At 50.0% G+C, this 18,380-nt stretch overlaps 1 protein-coding gene across 2 annotated transcripts in view; it reads left to right on the plus strand.

The window, feature by feature from the left end:
- Positions 1-18,166, plus strand: part of LOC146203423 (high-affinity choline transporter 1-like) — a 78,211-nt gene extending 60,045 nt beyond the window's left edge. For both annotated transcript variants that reach the window (XM_084588759.1, XM_084588760.1), the window contains 2 exons: positions 12,783-13,003; positions 15,665-18,166. In XM_084588759.1, the coding sequence (XP_084444885.1) occupies positions 12,783-13,003; positions 15,665-16,144 (701 nt within the window). In that variant the 3' untranslated portion in view covers positions 16,145-18,166. The remainder of the gene's footprint in view (positions 1-12,782; positions 13,004-15,664) is intronic.
- The last annotated feature ends 214 nt before the right edge of the window (positions 18,167-18,380 follow it).

The following is an 18,380-nucleotide window of genomic DNA, read 5'->3' on the forward strand; positions in this document are numbered from 1 at the left end:
AGCGGCCGAGGTAGCTCAGTTGGAAGAGCACCGGACGCGATATTCGGAGGTCGTGGGTTCGGTTCCCACCATCGGCACGTTTTCTCTTCTACTTTGTGGTTAATTATCTTTCCCCTGAACAGACTACATTACTAATTTCTGTGATTATCCAATTAAAAATTAAAAAAAAAGAAGACAAAGTACCATCCCCAATGCCTTCCTTGGCCTCGCCGACTGTTGGCTTCTTTCCTTCACACACACACACACACACACACACACACACACACACACACACACACACACACACACACACACACACACACACACACACACACACACACACACACACACACACACACACACACACACACACACACACACACACACACACACACACACACACACACACACACACACACACACACACACACACACACACACACACACACACACACACACACACACACACACACACACACACACACACACACACACACACACAGACACACACACACGCACGCACACACACACACACACACACATATATATATTATATATATATATATATATATATATATATATATATATATATATATATATATATATATATATATATATATATATATATATATATATATATATTAACGCATAGAAGACGACGCAAAAGATGACATCTGAGACGACAAGCGCGAGCCTGGAAGAGAAAGAAGCTTGAACGCAAGACTAGCTCATTCTGGTCGACCATTCAAACCATCTATCGCTGGGCTCTCCTTGGCGTTCTACCGAGACGTGACACTGGTGGAGGTGCTGGGTATGCATAAGACTCCTTCCGGCAGTCCATAGCGGATCCCAAACATCGACACGCCTGTCCATCGTGCTAGCCGCCGCCTTCTAGGCCTAGCGCCGGAGTACAGCCATCTGCCGAACGACTCCTCAAACGCCCAAGTTCCTCAGACCTCCCAAGCCATGGCACATACCAACCCTACGCCGGTGACTCTACAGAACACCAAGGTGCCAGAGTGCCTTCGCGGGGAAGCGTTTGAAGATGTGGAGGACTGGCTCGACCAGTTTGAGCGAGTGGCCAAGATCAACCAGTGGAGCGCAGACCAGAAGCTTCGTAATGTTTACTTTGCCCTTCAGGATAATGCTATAACGTGGTTTGAAAACCACGAGGCCAGCTTATCCACATGGAATGACTTCCGCTGTCAGCTGGTCGACACTTTCGCGAGAACTGACCGACGAGAAAATGCGCTGCGCCTTCTTGAACTGCGCATCCAGAAGCCGAATGAGAGCGTGGCTATGTTTGCGGAAGACATGGCTCGCCTTTTTCGCCGTGCCGACCCTGATATGAGTGAGCCAAGGAAGCTACGGCATCTCATGCATGTTGTCAAAGAACAGGTGTTTGCTGGCTTGGTACGCAACCCACCTAAAACAGTGAGAGAATTCGTTAAGGACGCTACGGCTATAGAGCGAGCCCTACAAGACCGGTGCCGCGAGTACAACCGACCCGTTAACTGTGCTTCGACGACTGCGGCGGCGCTGAATGCAACAGATAGGACCACTCTTCGAGACCTCATTAGAGAAATTGTCCTTGAGGAGCTCCAGCGAATTACGGCTACGAAGGCTCAGTCATCACGTGCCCTCGTGGAAACCGTCAGGAATGAAATTCGGTATGCCTTATCACCGTCTGCTCCCTGTAACCAGTCTCACCCCGTCGACAACGCGGCAGCTATTTCGGAGCCATACCACGCTCCACAACCGGTCAGCTTCACGGCCGACGTTCCTGCACCTTACCACGAGCCGCAACACGAGAGCTATGCTGCAGTCCTTCGTGGCCCGCCTCCAGACCACGCCCCACCGAGCTCATCGAGCCGTCAAGAGACACGATTCTTCCATGGACCTCAGTGGGCGCCTTCCAGGCACTTTCAACCACGCCGAACTGGCAGGTGGCGCAGTTATGATAGCCGACCACTCTGCTTCTACTGTGGACAACCTGGCCACGTGTATCGGTACTGCCGCTACCGCGAAGAGGGGCAAGCCTTTCCGCCTGCTTCTGCTCGCCAACACTTCAACGCTCACTCTGCCCAAATCGAGGACGACCCTCAGCAGGGAAACCAAATCCCCGGACGTCCGCCGCCGATCCTCCCCATCAACACAGCGTTATCCTTCGCCGATGCGTCGTAGCATTGCTGACGTTAGCGGACAGCGGTCCCCGAGCGCTCACCGGGGAAACTAATAGCCGCAACGTCGCGAGGGGAGGTTGCAACCAGTCGAAAAGTGTCAAACCCCTCACCACCGCCGCAACCGCCAACAACCTGTGCTTCTGACGCCACTGTTAACATTAACATTGACGTTGCCGCACTACCGTCGAAAATTCCGCCATTACCGCCGAAAATGCCGCACCAGGTGAGCAGCCCCGACGACGAAGCTAACAGCGCCGACCTTGCCGCACTTCCGCCGCAAATGCCGAAAGAGACGAGCGACCCGGATGAAGTTGTTAGTGCTGACCTCGCCGTTTCTATTGACGGGCTGGAGGTACATGCTCTAGTGGATACCGGAGCGGGTTTTTCAATTATTAGCCAGAAACTGGCTAATACGCTGCGTAAAGTAAGAACCGAATGGACTGGGCCAGTAATTAGAAGTGTTGGGGGTCAGCTACTGGCACCGACAGGGAAGTGCACTGCCCGGATAGGAATAGGAAACGCGGTGTTTGTTGGCAGTTTCGTTATTCTCCCTGACTGTTGCAAATACCTCATCTTGGGCATGGACGTTCTGCGCTTTCATGGGGCTGTAATCATTCGGGACAGCGCCGTTGCCTTCACCAAGAATCATGGAGACCTTGGTTATGCGGAAGTACCACTGATGCCCTTACGCGTCGCCCAGGAGACGGTGACATTACCTCCGCGATCATGCTCTCTTGTTCAAGTGAAGTGCGACGTGGCGCATACCGGCGATGGAACTGAGCCTGGTACTGAGCCGAGGTGTTTCTATAGCTCGGGGGCTAGTCAACTTGACCGATGGGCAGACTGAAGTGCTGCTGACAAACATCAGCGACGAGCGTCAGCAAATTCCGAAAGGCACAACTGTGGCCTTTTTCGACAGCCTCCAAAATGCGCAGCACTGCTTCTCACTGCAACAGGAAGGGCCAATGTGCAAGACGCCCGTAACCATCGTCGATGTGAGTCCAAATTTGTCTTCTTCAGAACGGGACCGCCTTTTGAATCTCATAGATCAATTTCGAGACTGCTTTGCTTCCGAATCGCGGGTCGGCCAAACGCCCTTGGCAAAACATCGAATCATTACGGATGACTCGATTCGCCCGATTCGACAAAATCCTTACCGTGTGGCTCCGAAAGAACGTGAAGCCATTCAGCGCCAGGTGGCCGAAATGCTTAGAGACGACGTTATCCAGCCGTCACGGAGCTCCTGGGCTTCCCCCGTGGTACTTGTTAAAAAGAAGGACGGCAGCGTACGATTTTGCATAGACTACCGCAAGCTCAACGAAGTGACTAAAACAGACGTGCACCCTCTTCCTCGCATCGACGATTCCCTTGACCGCCTAATGCACGTTACTTCTCATCAATGGACTTGAAAAGTGGATATTGGCAGATAGAAGTAGATGAGAGGGATCGGGAGATGACAGCATTCGTCACTCCCGACGGATTGTATGAGTTTAAGGTGCTTCCGTTCGGTTTATGCTCGGCACCAGCAACATTTCAGAGGCTGATGGACACTGGGCTCTCGGGACTTAAGTGGCAAACATGCCTGGTGTATCTTGACGACGTGATTGTGTTTTCGGCCACATTTGAAGAGCATCTACGCCGTTTGCTAGCTGTGTTTCAGGCCATACGATCTGCGAGCCTCACCCTAAAATCCGAGAAGTGCCACTTCGGTTACGAGGAGCTGCAGTTTTTAGGCCACGTCGTTAGCCAAGAAGGTGTCCGGCCTGATCCTCAAAAGCTCTCCGCAGTCGCCAAGTTCCCAACACCTACGGACAAAAAGGCATTGCGGCGCTTCCTGGGTCTTTGCGCCTATTACTGTCGGTTTATTGCTGGCTTTTCACGAATCGCTTGGCCATTAACTTCATTGACGCGTGATAACGCTGTCTTTAGCTGGAGTGAAGAACAGCAACAAGCTTTTAATGAGCTGCGGAGGCGTTTACAGACACCACCTGTCCTGGCGCACTTTGATGACGACGCCCCTACACTGCTTCATACGGATGCCAGCAACGTGGGCTTAGGTGCTGTGCTGGTGCAGCGCCAGGATGGTGTGGAAAAGTAATTGCTGTCGCCAGCAGGACCCTATCAAAAGCAGAAGCGAACTACTCGACAACCGAAAAAGAATACTTTGCAGTGGTATGGGCGGTTATGAAGCTCCGCCCTTATTTGTACGCTCGCCCCTTTGAATTCGTTAGCGACCATCACTCTCTGTTGGATGACGAACCTAAAGAACCCTTCAGGGAGACTCGCACGTTGGAGCCTTCGATTACAAGAATTTGATATGGCCGATATTTACAAATCTTGTAGGAAGCACACGGATGCTGATTGCCTTTCCCGAGCGCCGGTCGAACCTTCCACTATGACCGATGAAGGCACTGTGTTTTTAGGTGTCATAGATGACGCAACGCTTTCCCAACAGCAGCGAGAGGACCAGCAATTGCTCCCTCTTATTGATTTCTTGGAAAAGCGAACTACGGTTGTGCCTAAGATTTTCGCCCGAGTAATGCCTTCGTTCTTTATTCGCAACAACGTACTTTACAAGAAGAACTTCCGCCCTGGGGGAAACAGTCATTTACTCGTCGTCCCATCAGCTCTCCGCAGTGAAGTTTTGCAAGTGTGTCACGACGAGCTAACCGCCGGTCACCTAGGCTACACCCGCACTTTGGCTAGAGTACAGCATGGATACTACTGGCCGAACCTGCCGGCGACAGTGAAACACTATGTACGTACGTGCATAGACTGCTAGCGCCGTAAATCACCCCCTGTAAAACCAGCTGGCCTACTCCACCCTCTTCAAGTGCCAACGACACCGTTTAAACAAATCGGCATGGACTTCCATGGGACCATTTCCGACGTCCACAACCGGGAATAAATGGATAATTGTCGCCACCGATTATCTAACCCGTTACGCGGAGACCAAGGCTCTGCCAAGGGGTACCGCCGCCGAAGCAGCTAGGTTCTTCGTTGAGAACATTGTCACATTGTCCTGAGGCCATGGCGCTCCGGCACTTATTATAACTGACCGTGGAACTGCATTTACGGCCGAACTTTTGGAGACCGTTCTTCGCCTCAGTGGTACCAGTCACCGTAAAACTACAGCCTATCACCCTCAAACCAATGGGTTGACGGAGCGCCTCAATAAGACCCTCGCAGACATGCTTTGCATGTATGTCGACGTGAGCCATAAGAATTGGGACGAAATACTTCCCGACGTCACGTTCGCCTACAATACGGCACGCCAAGACACCACTCGCATGACACCATTCAGCCTCCATCACGGGCGACCAATAACAACTATGCTGGATGCAATGTTGCTCCCGAATGCCGACACCGACGATTTCGATCAGAACGCCGAGGAATTCGCTCAGCGTGCAGAGGAAGCTCGACAACTAGCTCGTGTGCGGATCAAAAATCAGCAAGAGAATGATGCACGATGCTACAATCATAGACACCGACATGTCATGTACGAACCTGGCGACAAAGTGTGGGTCTGGACACCTATTCGCCGCCGTGGACTCTCCGAGAAACTATTGCGGCGATACTTCGGGCCCTATGTTGTTCAGCGACGTTTAACCGACGTCACTTATGAGGTGGTGCCAGACGATGCGTCGACATCAAAGCGACGCCAGCAACAAGCAGACATCGTCCACGTTGTGCGTATGAAGCCGTACAACTCGGACTGACCTCATCGAGATGATGCTTCCTGAGGAGGGGGGTAAATGACGCATAGAAGACGACGCAAAAGATGACATCTGAGACGAGAAGCCTGGAAAAGAAAGAAGCTTGAACGCAAGACTCGTTCTGGTCGACCATTCAAACCATCAATAGAATTTATGTCGTTCATTCCTTTTCGGAAGGTTCTTTAAACCCTTCCTGTTATGTAGTTCGGCGTAGAGAAGATCAGGAGGCGTACTTAAAGGTGATGATGGTAGAGCATATATTTACAGCATGACATATATATACAGAGAGTAAAACTGGAAGTTCAAATGAACTTACAAAAAACAACACTGCGCTACTTTACTCTTCGACCTAACTAGTTAGAGCCTAAGCAGAACAGCCGCGTTACATGCCTACGCATGGAGCCCCAGCTCAGACTGGACTGAACTCTCTTGGATCACGTCTCATTTTACACCTTCACAACACCAAGAAATAGGGGCGGTCATTTTCAGAGGCCAGCCCCACACATCAACTGTCCAATAAGGAAATATGCTAGATGGGCACAGCCCCATGGGTTGGCCTTAGCCTCTAACCCAGAGCCTCACTAGCAATACAAATTACAACAAACAAAGCACAGCGAAACTCTTTCCCCAGTGAGGGTGTCGAACCCTCTCCTCTCGGGAGTCTTTCTTCCCACTTGTCTCCCGCACACCACCGCCTCATCCACGCTGCCGCTGCTGGCTGAATCCTTTCCACAATGCACTGCCCCGCGCCACCCGTGTTTACCACTACGAGCAACGACATGGAAAGAGAAATGTCAACCAGCCGCCATTCTGCAGGCCTGGCGCCGGATTAAAGGGGAGCTTCTGGCTTGCCCGCTCTGAGCACAATACCCGAGTCAACTCCTGAATGCTTCTTCGGGCGCTCTTTTGTTGCATCTGCAGACAGGATAAACTTCCTTTCGCACTGCTCAAAGTCGCAGTGTAAAAAAAAGGCCGAAGGGTCATTTGGGTGCTCGCTACCGGCCAGTACGAAGGGTGCCATACACGCGAGCACCCGGCAGCACGTTCCGCTACGCATGTTCCCATGAATGACCTTCGGGCTAAAACGGTCCCGCAAATCCGGCGCCGATAGTCCGGTCGGCTCTCCCCACACGCGGCACGTCGAACCCCGGCATTTACTACGTGGACGCCTCCGGCCCCCATCATGGGGGATGGTACACGGCCGCAGTGGTCCACCAGTCCAAAACTGTTAACGGGCTTACATTTCGCACCCGTGACATAACCCACGCGGAGGAGGTCGCCATTGCGCTGGCAGCTACTCACACTGATTCTAAAACAATTATCTCCGACTCGCGAGGGGCCTGTCGGAACGTCGAGCAAGGCTGGGCGCCATACTTAGCCTACCGACTACTTCAAAATTGCACCTATACCGGGGACCCCGCTTACAGGAAAATAGTATGGGCTCCTGCTCATATGGGTCTCGAAGGGAATGAGGCAGCCGACGCCGCCGCCCGCGCGCTCTCTTTCCGGGCTTCTCATCTCGACCCCCTAGATCAGGATCTCGAATTCGAACCCGCGTATTCTTTTAAAGACATTGTTCTTTACTATCAATCTTGTCATAGCCTTTACCCTCGCCCGAGTAAAGGTCTATCTAAGACGGAGGAGCGGCTAACACTCTGCTGTGCCCGGCAGCACTAAAACATTTTAATCCCTCCTTCACGGGCAGTTGTCCGCACTGTGCGGAGAAGTCTTCGGACATCTACCACATGGTGTGGGCTTGCCCATCCAACCCAGCTATTCCTCCTCACCCCAACCCCACTCGGGAGGACTGGGAGGCGACCCTGCTCGGCTGCTATGACCTGCAGGCCCAAAAGGCCTTGGTCGAGCGCGCCCGGGCAGCGACCGACGCCACTGGGGTCCCGTACTAGGGACCCCACCTAGTATCTGTAAGGGCTGATAGTCAAAGATCCGGCCCATGCATACATCCACCCCTTTTAAATCAATAAACGTTTGTCACCACCACCACGCTTGTAGAAGGGGGACTGCTTCTACAATACCAGAGGCAGACAGGCGGGTGGCGGCGCCGTGCAGAGACGCGCACCTGCAAGTGATTATCCTCGGGCGCGGCCCTACACCATCTATCGTTAGGATCTCCTTGGCGTTCTACCGAGACGTGACAATATATAAAGGCAACCAAGTTTTAATAAATACGGTGTGCCTGAGCCCTGACAAATCAACTGAGAGGTGTTGATAGTCGGCTCCAAGTCAACGGTATTTTTATTCAACAAAGTTAATTACTCATAAAGACTGACCATTAGTTTTTTAATTATTATTTCATGAGAAAAGTGTCAATGGAAACGTTGTAGATCGTCTCGAAAAGAGGCTGTATTGTGTATTTGTGCTCTTGGTGGCGAGTCTGCATCCTCTAAAGATCGAGAGTTCACCCTCTCACTCTTCTTTCGGTGCTGTGAATACGTGGAATTGTCTGTTGAGTTGGATGTTACCCTGGTGAAGGACAGTCCACATCCGAAGCTGTTTTAAGAATAAACGAATATTGCAGTAAATCTTGTGATTCCCTCGTTCTTCAAGTTGCCCTGGCCCATTGTTAAGCGCCAACTATTGCTGCAACTTTATCGTAGCAGTTTTGAAGAAATATCCCGCCGGATTGTAAACCGAGCATAAAACTTGCGTTTGGGGTCTCCTTCGTTTAGTGCCGAGTTTGATAACAATAGTTACGCGTTTCGAACTCGCGTGGTGCGGAACCAGAATCGCCTGCGGCGAGATCGAGGGAGCAAAATAATAATAATAATAATAATAGCCGCTACCACTGCTGAACCTCTACATTGGCAGTTTTCGATCCCTGAGTCTAGTCGCTGGCAATTCTGATTTCGCAGTATGCGCGACGGAACCACGTTGTCAAACTTGCTATGAAGCAAAAGACATCAATAAGCAAGCTTTGTGCGCGGTTTCACAGCAAAATAGCCTTCATTTGGGTCTGGAGAGTTCTTCAAAACGAGTTGTGCTGATAAGAATGTGTGCGAGATTTGAGGCACATATTTAGGAATTGGTAATTAAACAGAGACTACAAGTACGCTAACGAGGAACCGCAAGGGAAGCTTTAAGCGTCCCCCATAAAAATGTGTTCTTCAACTAGGAAATTTCTGTGAAAGTCGCAGAAATTTGCTATGTGTAGCCATGCGGTTGCGTTTTGGTGAAAGGTAAATAATAATTAACTCTCTTATGAATAAATTAGTGCCCAATATCGAGGCTTCTCTATACAATTATTTTTCCACAACTAACGATTGCGATTGCTTTAACGGGCATGCTCGGCTGTTTATCGTAAATTTGGGCTCTTTTCGGAATCATCTGCACAGTTTATTATTTGTAGTTCTTTCCCGTTTTATTCTTCGGACTTGCTAGGTTTACGGTAACTCTTGAGAGGTCAAAGACAATCGGTTTGTAGGCAAGACATCTGTCAGAAGTATTTACGTCGACTTGCAATGGACCAATTTTTGGCCGCCTCACGGACCTTTCACGCGGCTTCTCGATCGCGGGGTGCGCCCACATCCAGAAAAGTTGAAACCACTGGAGTTTTTTTGTGTCCTCTTCTCATTCTTCATCGGTGCGAGTTCGCGCTATTACACTATTTTTTTTTTTAACGCTCCTAAAAAGCGCCGTGCAGTGGCGATTAAATTGGAAAATATCCTCCTATCCGCACATAAAAAAAAAAAAAACTAGAGCTCCTCGACGTCATTTTGGCATCAGTTCGAGGTTTTCCCATTCGTCAAAAATGATGTCAGTCTCTCTCATCCTCCTTAGTACAGTTTACCCCTGTATTGCATATACATATTGTGGGGGTTCTCACGGGGCTCTGGTTCCGCTCTGAGAACCGAAGCCACACCGCTAGCTATGACCACAGCCGTGGACTTGAAGAGCGACACACCGAGGCACTGACTGCGGGCCAAGCTGTTTATTGGGAACGCCCAATGTTCTTCATCGCTGTCGTAGCAGCATCCGCGCGCACCGGCGACGCGGCGTGTCTCTCTCCGGGTGAAGATGCTGTTCGCCGAGATGAGAGGGGAGGGGGAAGGAGGTGCCGTTCTCTCACCTCCGCCCTCTCCGCCACAGCGCCGGGGAAGGAAGCCAGAAGGGGAAAGATGAGGGTTCCCAGAGAAAGAGAGGTTGCTCGCCGCGTTGTGCGGGCGAGGGAAGTGTTGAATTCCCACACCCTTCCTCCCTTAATCATGACCTCCACCTGGGCGCCGTTTTCCCCTTTGAATCTGCACGGTTGATCCCTCAGCAGGTCCATGCCGCAGGACATGCGGCCAAAGCAGGGACGGCCGCCCTCGCGTCGGGCTGGCTCCGCGTGTAGGCCGCACAAATCCCAGTCGCTGCCGTCACGGGGATGACGAGGGGGCGAAGTCCGCTGGCCCGCCATCCGCGGTCACGGGCCGCCGGCACGCTTGCGAACATCGTCCGACCTACGGGTCAGGACCGTGTCTGTTGGCGTGTTCAGCTGCCTGCCAAACATGAGAAAAGCCGGTGTGATGCCGGCCAAGCAATTTACACTCGTGCGCAGAGAGAAGGATATGGCGTCCAAATGCTCATCCCAATCATTATGCGACCGCGCATATACGTCCAGGGGCGGCTTGATGTCCTGGACAGTGGCCCTTTAAAGGGCCACTGTCCAGGGAAGGACCTTTTAGGCGAAGGAGCCCAGTGTTTCGATCAGGTACCGGAGATAGTGCAAAATGCTACAGTGACACGCGCGTCGCAAAGCAACGAAAACACAAATCAAAGCTCTCTCATGCTCTCCTTCGGGAAGCCAGCTTCCCCGTTTCCTGCGCTGGCCCGTCGAGCCACAGTAATGACGTACTTCCCACGAACGACGTCCATTGGTCCGTCTCGCTGTCTGAGGGTGAAGGATGTGTGTCTACCGCTCGCTGTCAAAGCCACCTAGACTATCGCTGTGCGCTTTTCCCTCGCCACGGTCCGACTGAATCCAGAGGCGCGCGCTCCCTCGCCCGTTTTCCTTTTTTTTTTCGCGCAGGCGGAGTGCCACGCCCCACCTCCCGCCAAACGCGGAGGAGGAAGGGGAATTTGTCTTGCGGAGGCTAGACGACCGGGAAGGAGAGTGAAAAACTTTTGCGAGGGAACGGAAGGAGAGAAACACGACAGAATCGGGTGATTGGGGTGGCTGTAACTGCGTTATTCAAAACATTTTGCGGCCTTGCGTTCTGGGGGCGAAGTCTCCCAGTCACCGGGGAAGAAAATATTTTCGACCGGAGGGTGGACAGTGGGCCTTTAAAAAATGCACGTGCTCTGGAAGTTTCCGCAACAGGGTGCTCCCCAATGCGACCTCCTTCCGCAAAATTTGGAGTACCACCTCACCCCCGCCCTCTCCGCCACATCGCCGGGGAAGGAGGCCAGAAGGGGAAAGATGAGGGCTCCCAGAGAAAGAGAGGGTGTTCGCCGCGTTGTGCGGGCGAGGGAAATGTTGAATTCCCACAATATTAGTATCCCGTGTCGCATGTGCAACTGCCTGCCAAAACCCGCGGCGGAATAAACACGAAACTTCAGCATTTAAAACAAGGCAGATGCGAGCCGCCGATACAAGACAATATCTGACAACTTTGCCGTGCTTTAAAGGCCCATCCAGTCGCTCACCTTCCTGATGACTGTCACTATAAATATATGCCAGAGGAAACGCTGTACATTTCCGTAAAGCGAGACATGAGGTAGGGGTTCGTATACGCAGCGAATTAAAAGAAATTACTGCCGATTTAGCTTAGTTAGTGAAATAAGTGTGTGGGCTAGCAGGTCATGTTTCGCTCCGCTTTCGATTCGAAGCTAGGGTTTCAAATTCAGGCAAAGATCGGAAAATTTGGTGACTATGGCGACCTCATTGGTAACGCGCTCTAAAATTTTGGGACTGCTGAACGTTCGTCAAGAGGACGACGCAATACCGGTGTGTTCTGGATCAACTATGCGCGGATGGAAGTTGATGAAGACGACTACATGCAACTCGGAGCGCAAGAGAGTTTGCAATGAAAGGACCCATGAAAAGCTATTTAATGAAACTACATAACGCGCACGAGAAATAAGTATCTCATCAGGCCTGTCCGCAACACAGTTTTTTTTTAATTAGCTCCATTAGCACAATGATACTTCTTATCTTAGCCCACTCCGGTGCTAATAAAAAAAAAGTCACGACTGTGCCCCACTACACCCCGCTCCATCCGCGTAACTTTGGATCGTCCAATAAGCGGGCGCGTCTACCAAGCCCCATTGTGGGAGGCTTGCGGGCAGGGATGTGTCGCCCCAGTCGGTCGTGAGCGGTCGCCAGGAGCATCTTTTAAATCTTATAAATAATCGACTCCACGCAAAGCTTTCAAATTTGAAACGATTAACAAAGACCACTTCTATGGATTTCTTGAATTAGAATTTTACAGTAACTAACCCTTTGAACACGGATCAGCTGTGGCGACAGCATACTGCAATGGCCATCGAAGCGGACCTGTCGCGCCGCCGCGGTTTGGATGATCCAAGCTGTGCGTAGTTTGCTCATGTTTATTTTATTTCTTGATGCGTGTCCGGCTCTAGACAGATGAACCAACAACAGCTTATCGTGGTAACGCACTGTTATTCGCAGGTGCTTCGATGGGGCTGCGATGCATCTGGTGATTGGCAAGGGTTATGCCCGACGACGTCCACTTCAGCAGCTGCAATTGTGACCATGTCATGGCACTGGCAATACTTTCTTTGTCTTTCTGCGCAGGAGGAGCGGGCAGTTGACGCGATATTATTAAAAATCAAGCAGGCTGCACAACTTGCAAACAAAAAACATGTCTGTCGAAGGGCGGCCACCTTCCGTTCACAGACGTCGCATGCACTGACAACCTGGATCGTTCTCACGGGCGTGCAGGGTGGAACGAGACGGCGTTCCCCAGCGGGGCGGATCCGACAGACGAGAAGTACGCACCCATGATGCTGTCCCTGGCGCTGCAGTACCTCACCCCGACCGCCGTGTCCTGCGTCGGCTTGGGTGTCATTGCGGCCGCTGTTATGTCCTCGGCCGACTCCTGTCTGCTGAGCTGCGGATCCGTCGCCGCCAGAAACATCTACGTTCCACTGCTCAGGCCTAAGGCACGCACCAACGCCAGCCTATTGTGGCCAGCAGTGGCGGAAAACTAATTATGCAAACGTGGGCGCTTGCAAGGCGTTTAGCCTTGATTCTGCGAGCTTTGCAGCAGCGGCCAAAGCCGATCTCGCTGATGGCGATGCGCGCGCTTGAAGCTCAATCACGACATGTGCGTTATGATGCGAACGGTTTACGTTTTGCGGCTGTAATGCTAATCGGCAAAAATGCAGCACATGCTAACGAGATAATTACAGGACAAGCGTTGCTTGCAAATGTATTCACAATGGAAACAGATGTACGCCGCGAGGTGTGTTGTTCTCCCCTTATTGCTGCACTGCGTCCTACTTCTGTTATTTCAACAAAGGAAGGATGGGTTCTTTTTTTCCTTTTGTCTTCTTCGGTCTTCAGGGATTCAAGGAGACTCGGGCGAGATCAATGGAAAATTACTTACAAACAAGAATTATGGTCAAGATATTTACAACAACTTGCACCAGGAGAACTTTCTAGCCAGTCGCTTGTACTCTCTCAGCTACTATCGAGCGTGGGGTCTACCCACTATAACTCCAGACAGATCACGTTGCAATCAACGAACTCTCTGGCAGAACCAAGGACTCTTCGCGGCTACTCGAGCGTTGGGACTCCTGTCTATACAGGCCAAGAAAAGCGGCAAACAGCATTTAAAGACCCCCCCCCCCCCCCCTCCAGCCAATGGCATATCGCTCCAAATGTGTGACGTCGCGGCACACGCGCGAAAAGGAAGAACAAACAGGAGAACGTTTCTTCCGCGCTCATGGGCTCGCGGACTTTTACCAAAACGGCCGCCTTTGGTTGTCGCGTCTGTCTGTCAATGCAGGCGCTGGTCGGTGTCGTCAGCGGTGTCACCTCGTAGGGATCCATTGCGGGAAGGAGAAGCGGTGAAGCGCAGAACAACGAAGCGGTTTCGTGAAAACCCGACAGTGCTGAAGTTCACTTTCAGAATTCGTCATTTTACCTGTTGTATATATATATATATATATATATATATATATATATATATATATATATATATATATATATATATATATATATATATATATATATATATATATATATATATATATATATATATATATATATACATACTCTGATCAGCAATCGACTATCAATCGATTTCAGTAAAGGTATGTATTTTTTACTGGAACTAACGAAGCATTTAAGAACTATTTGCCAGCACGGACTCACTCGAAGAAACCACGTTCCAAGCGCTACTCGTAGGTGCAAGGCGGTTGGCCGCGACGTCATCTCGGCAGCTATTGGTTGGAGGGTGGTCCTTTGATAGCTGGACGCCGTTCTTTTCTTGACCTGTATCCGACTGTAGCTCCAGATAAGTTCGAACTTCAAAAGCGGTGAGGGCGGTTAAATAGTTAAATATCCTCCACCTTCGCGCATATAAATGTAAAGAATATAAACTAGAGCTCATCGTAACATCAGTTTGGAGTTTTCCAAACCCCCCAAAAAGTGTCGATGTCAGGGTTTCCCTTTTCTCCTTCGCACAGTTACCATTTAGTTGTGGGACATCGCGTGTCATGCACGCAATCATGCGCGAGTTAGGCCACCTTCCTCCCTCCCTCTACGGCGCGGTTTAGGTGTCCACAGAAGTCAGTGTGACAGATACTGCGTCTTTCCTTCCTGTGAACCAATTATTGTTGTGACAAAGCAAATATGAGCCTCCCGAAAAGTCGGATGCCAGCTGCCAATGCAAGCGCCAATGCAAGCGCATCTGACACCGCTGCGTTCACCTGCGAAGACAGTCGTCCTTTGGCCACGTCACTCGTAGTACACACGCCAGAAGAACTGTATACACTTCCCTAAAGTGAAAAATAAGGTCTGTGTTTCTAAATTGCGAACAGTTCTACAATAAATAATAACTCACCAGAAAAAAAAAGAAAAAAATGGCATGCCGAACCTCACACACATATGCAATTAGCGCTTGTCCTGTAATTCTCTCGTCAATAAGTGGCTGTAACCTTGCACATCCAACGGGTTAACATGCAAGTTCTGTTTCAACACTGCGGGTCTATTGGTGGCAGAAGCACCCCTGTGCTTTTGGGTGTAATTTGCAGAAATCATCCCTGTTGAACTGTTCAGGCGTAAGGTGCCTGACAAGCTAGCTTACCAAGCCATCCCGTCCTAAAACGGATGCAATGTTTGATCAAACACCCATGGTATGATATTCAGTTTTGAATGAATGCCTTTTTGTACAAGGTACTAGGGGTACAGGTTTAGCGCTATAAAGCATCTGTGAGGGTAAAATTTTGTATAGTGTGTAATAAAGGCACTTTTTCTTTTTATCGCACCTATATTATCGCTCCAAGAAATGCCGGTAGCACTCTTGAAGTGTGACGATGAAAGTACGGAGAAAGTGGATAGGGGGCATGCATTCGGTAAAGGTCACCGCAAAGAAAAAAAATAAAATGGAAGAAAAGTAACTAGTGCCATGTAGTTGCATTTTTCCTTTTATGAAGGTCGCCAGAGCTACTCCTTGATTTTCGTATAACATCCATGCGATATCGTATGAAGCACATGGCAGTCTCGCAGATAGATTAACGTTGCAACACGCCACAAAGTTGGATAAGCGAATGTTTTCGCGCAAAAGTATGGCCTAACCAGTTTTCATCCGTCGGCAGGCATCGGACACCGAGGTGGTGTGGGTCCTTCGGCTGTGCGTGCTGGCAGTGGCGGCAGCGTCAGCCGCTATGGCCGTGTCGGTGCACTCGGTGTACGAGCTGTGGGCGCTCAGCGCCGACCTCGTGTACGTTGTCCTGCTGCCGCAGCTTCTGGGTGCCGTGTTCCTGGGCCGCCGGTGGTGCAACGCGGCGGGCTCCCTGGCCGCCTTCGCGCTAGGCCTGGTGCTGCGCGTGCTGGGCGGAGAGCCCGTGCTTGGAATCCCGGCCGTCATGCACTACCCGCTCTACGACGGTAGCAGGCAGCTATTTCCTTTCAAGACGGTCACAATGCTCCTGTCGGCCGTCACGTTGCTCGCTGTGTCCCGCGTGTCCGACTGGACCACCGGCTCCAAGCATGCCGCGCACCAAAAGGCACCGTCTTCAGCGGTCTGCACGTTGCCCAAGGAGCGAGTACTCTCCTCGAATGACTTGTGGAAGTAGGCGCGGTACACGGAATCAGAGTGACATGGGGAACTTTCTCCGGAGTACACTCGGCGTCGTAGTTGCAGTTATTGTGTAAGTGATAACAACTCCGCTCTGTGGTCTGTGATAGAGTCATGCGGTCTAGATGACGTGCTGTGCGATCTGTGTCCATGCGATCTAAACTGGCATGACCCATGTGGGCTTGGCATGTAAGCGGGGCAGATATATGTATGGTGGCCACTTCATCGCCGCGAGTGAAGGTGGTATGCCTAGGAGGCTTTTAATCCCCACTGTGTTTTTGTGTTCACTTGGCTTCGCATGCGCGCTGTGCATTTTCGCGTAAAGCGCTGGTAGCACCGTTCGCAGCAAATTGCAGAAAAAACAAATATTCCCACCTTCTGCCTAGATAATAGCGAACTCTTTTTTCAGTTTATCTATTGCTGATGCACTTTTTCTATAGAGTAATGATGATGCGTGAGTGCAGAGGAACACGCAACCTCTCCGCTGTTGCTTATTGCATGTTTACAGGGCCTGCTCGCATGGTTGCGTTGAAAATTAGATGTAAGCGTTAGGGGGCGAACAACGCAGCGGCTTCAGCTTTTCTGATGACCGTTGCCGCTATAAGCTACTTAAGTGGTAAATTAAAGCGCATAATCGAGGACTTCAACAGGTAAGGCGCAGCGGCAGATTTCAAAATTAATACAAAAAAAAAGTAAAAACGTTCTGGTAAAGGAATGGCGGTTTACGATAGGCAGCGAGCTAGCGGAAGCAATGAGTTATGATACGTAAGGGTAAGGGAAGTAACGAGTAAGGGCACAAAAGAGCAGTCATGGACAGTATCAAAGATACATGTAACTTCGATACTATCTTTCAATACATTTTGTGTATCGTATTAGGTATCGCGTGCTAAAAATGAAAGTATCCTAGTATCGGTATCTAATATACATATTTAGTGCGTAACGTATTTTAACGATACTCGATAGTAAAAAAAAAAAAAATGCTCTGCAAATATTGAAGCCACTGTGAGTCGGACATTGAGTTGACGGCGCTCGTTCAGGCGGAAGTACAAGCCGGGAGGCAGCTTTACTACCGCCTGTGCTCCCTCCTGCTCAAAGTTTCCTTCAAACAACCAGTCTCCTCAGCCTCACCGTTCTATCCATATTCTTAGCCAATAGCAAGTAGGTGCTTGTGGGGTTTACTTGTGAGCACTGAGCGCATACGATGAAGCCGCTAAGCTGTTAACAGACACACAACAAAGGAACAAAAGCGAAAACAAAAAGGAAGACAAACATACTCCTGTACCCATAGCCACTTTCCCATCCATCCACCCCCTGTCCGTTTCTGAGGCGTCTTATTCTCGTCAAGCAGCGTGCTCAGTGTGCTGACGAACGCAGTAACTTTTACAAGACCTATAGCTCTCCAAACCCCTGAGCTCCGCATGCTTGGCGGCAAGAACGTAACGATATTGCAGTTTACAAAGTTTGTTTCGAAACAAACCTATTCTTTGTAACTGCGCGATAAGTGGCTTCCACTAGGCTTTTTTCTGCAAAAACTATTACGTCTAAAATTTTGTGAAATGCATAGCGTGAAAACTGTGTAGATGCACTTTTCCAGCTCATAATTTTGAATAATGAATTATGCGTTGTTAAACATTTTTTTTTTGCCAAAAACATTTTACCAAAATGTGAATAAAACTTGTAAAGATGCCCTTGTATCTAAAATAAAAAAAAACTGCTAAAGTTGTTTTTGAAATATGCGATTTGATCGACAACATATTAACCACTCTGTATTAAAACAAAAGAACACATATATTTTATCTGTTCTCAAGCGACGCTAGTGAAACGTGACTTTCTTAACTACCTCCAAGATCCTCGCATCGACGCCGCTATGCTTTACTCTTATCTGCTGATAAAAGGCTCCGTCATCAAATGCAACACTGGGGCGTGCTCTGCTTATATACATAGAGGTTTTTCTCATTTAGATAGCTTATAGAACGCCCACATCATGCATGGCTCTCTTTCGGAACTAATAAAAACGTTCAGCGATTTTATCTTTGTTGTTTTTCTCTATATTTTAATAAATATTGCAAAGTTTCAGAAGTTTGTTGTGCAGTAATTGCACAATAACTCAGCAGTTCCTCAAGCGCACGCAGCACATGCAGAGCCTTTTAGCGCACCTGAAGTTTGCTCCCACTACACCAGCGCCGCCTCCTCCTCTGGCGGTCATTTCTGAACGACTGGTCGGGGACGTCGCC

Source organism: Amblyomma maculatum, chromosome 1 (genome assembly GCF_055883805.1).
Source record: "Amblyomma maculatum isolate TAMU_Amacu chromosome 1, ASM5588380v1, whole genome shotgun sequence".
NCBI lineage: Eukaryota > Metazoa > Arthropoda > Arachnida > Ixodida > Ixodidae > Amblyomma > Amblyomma maculatum.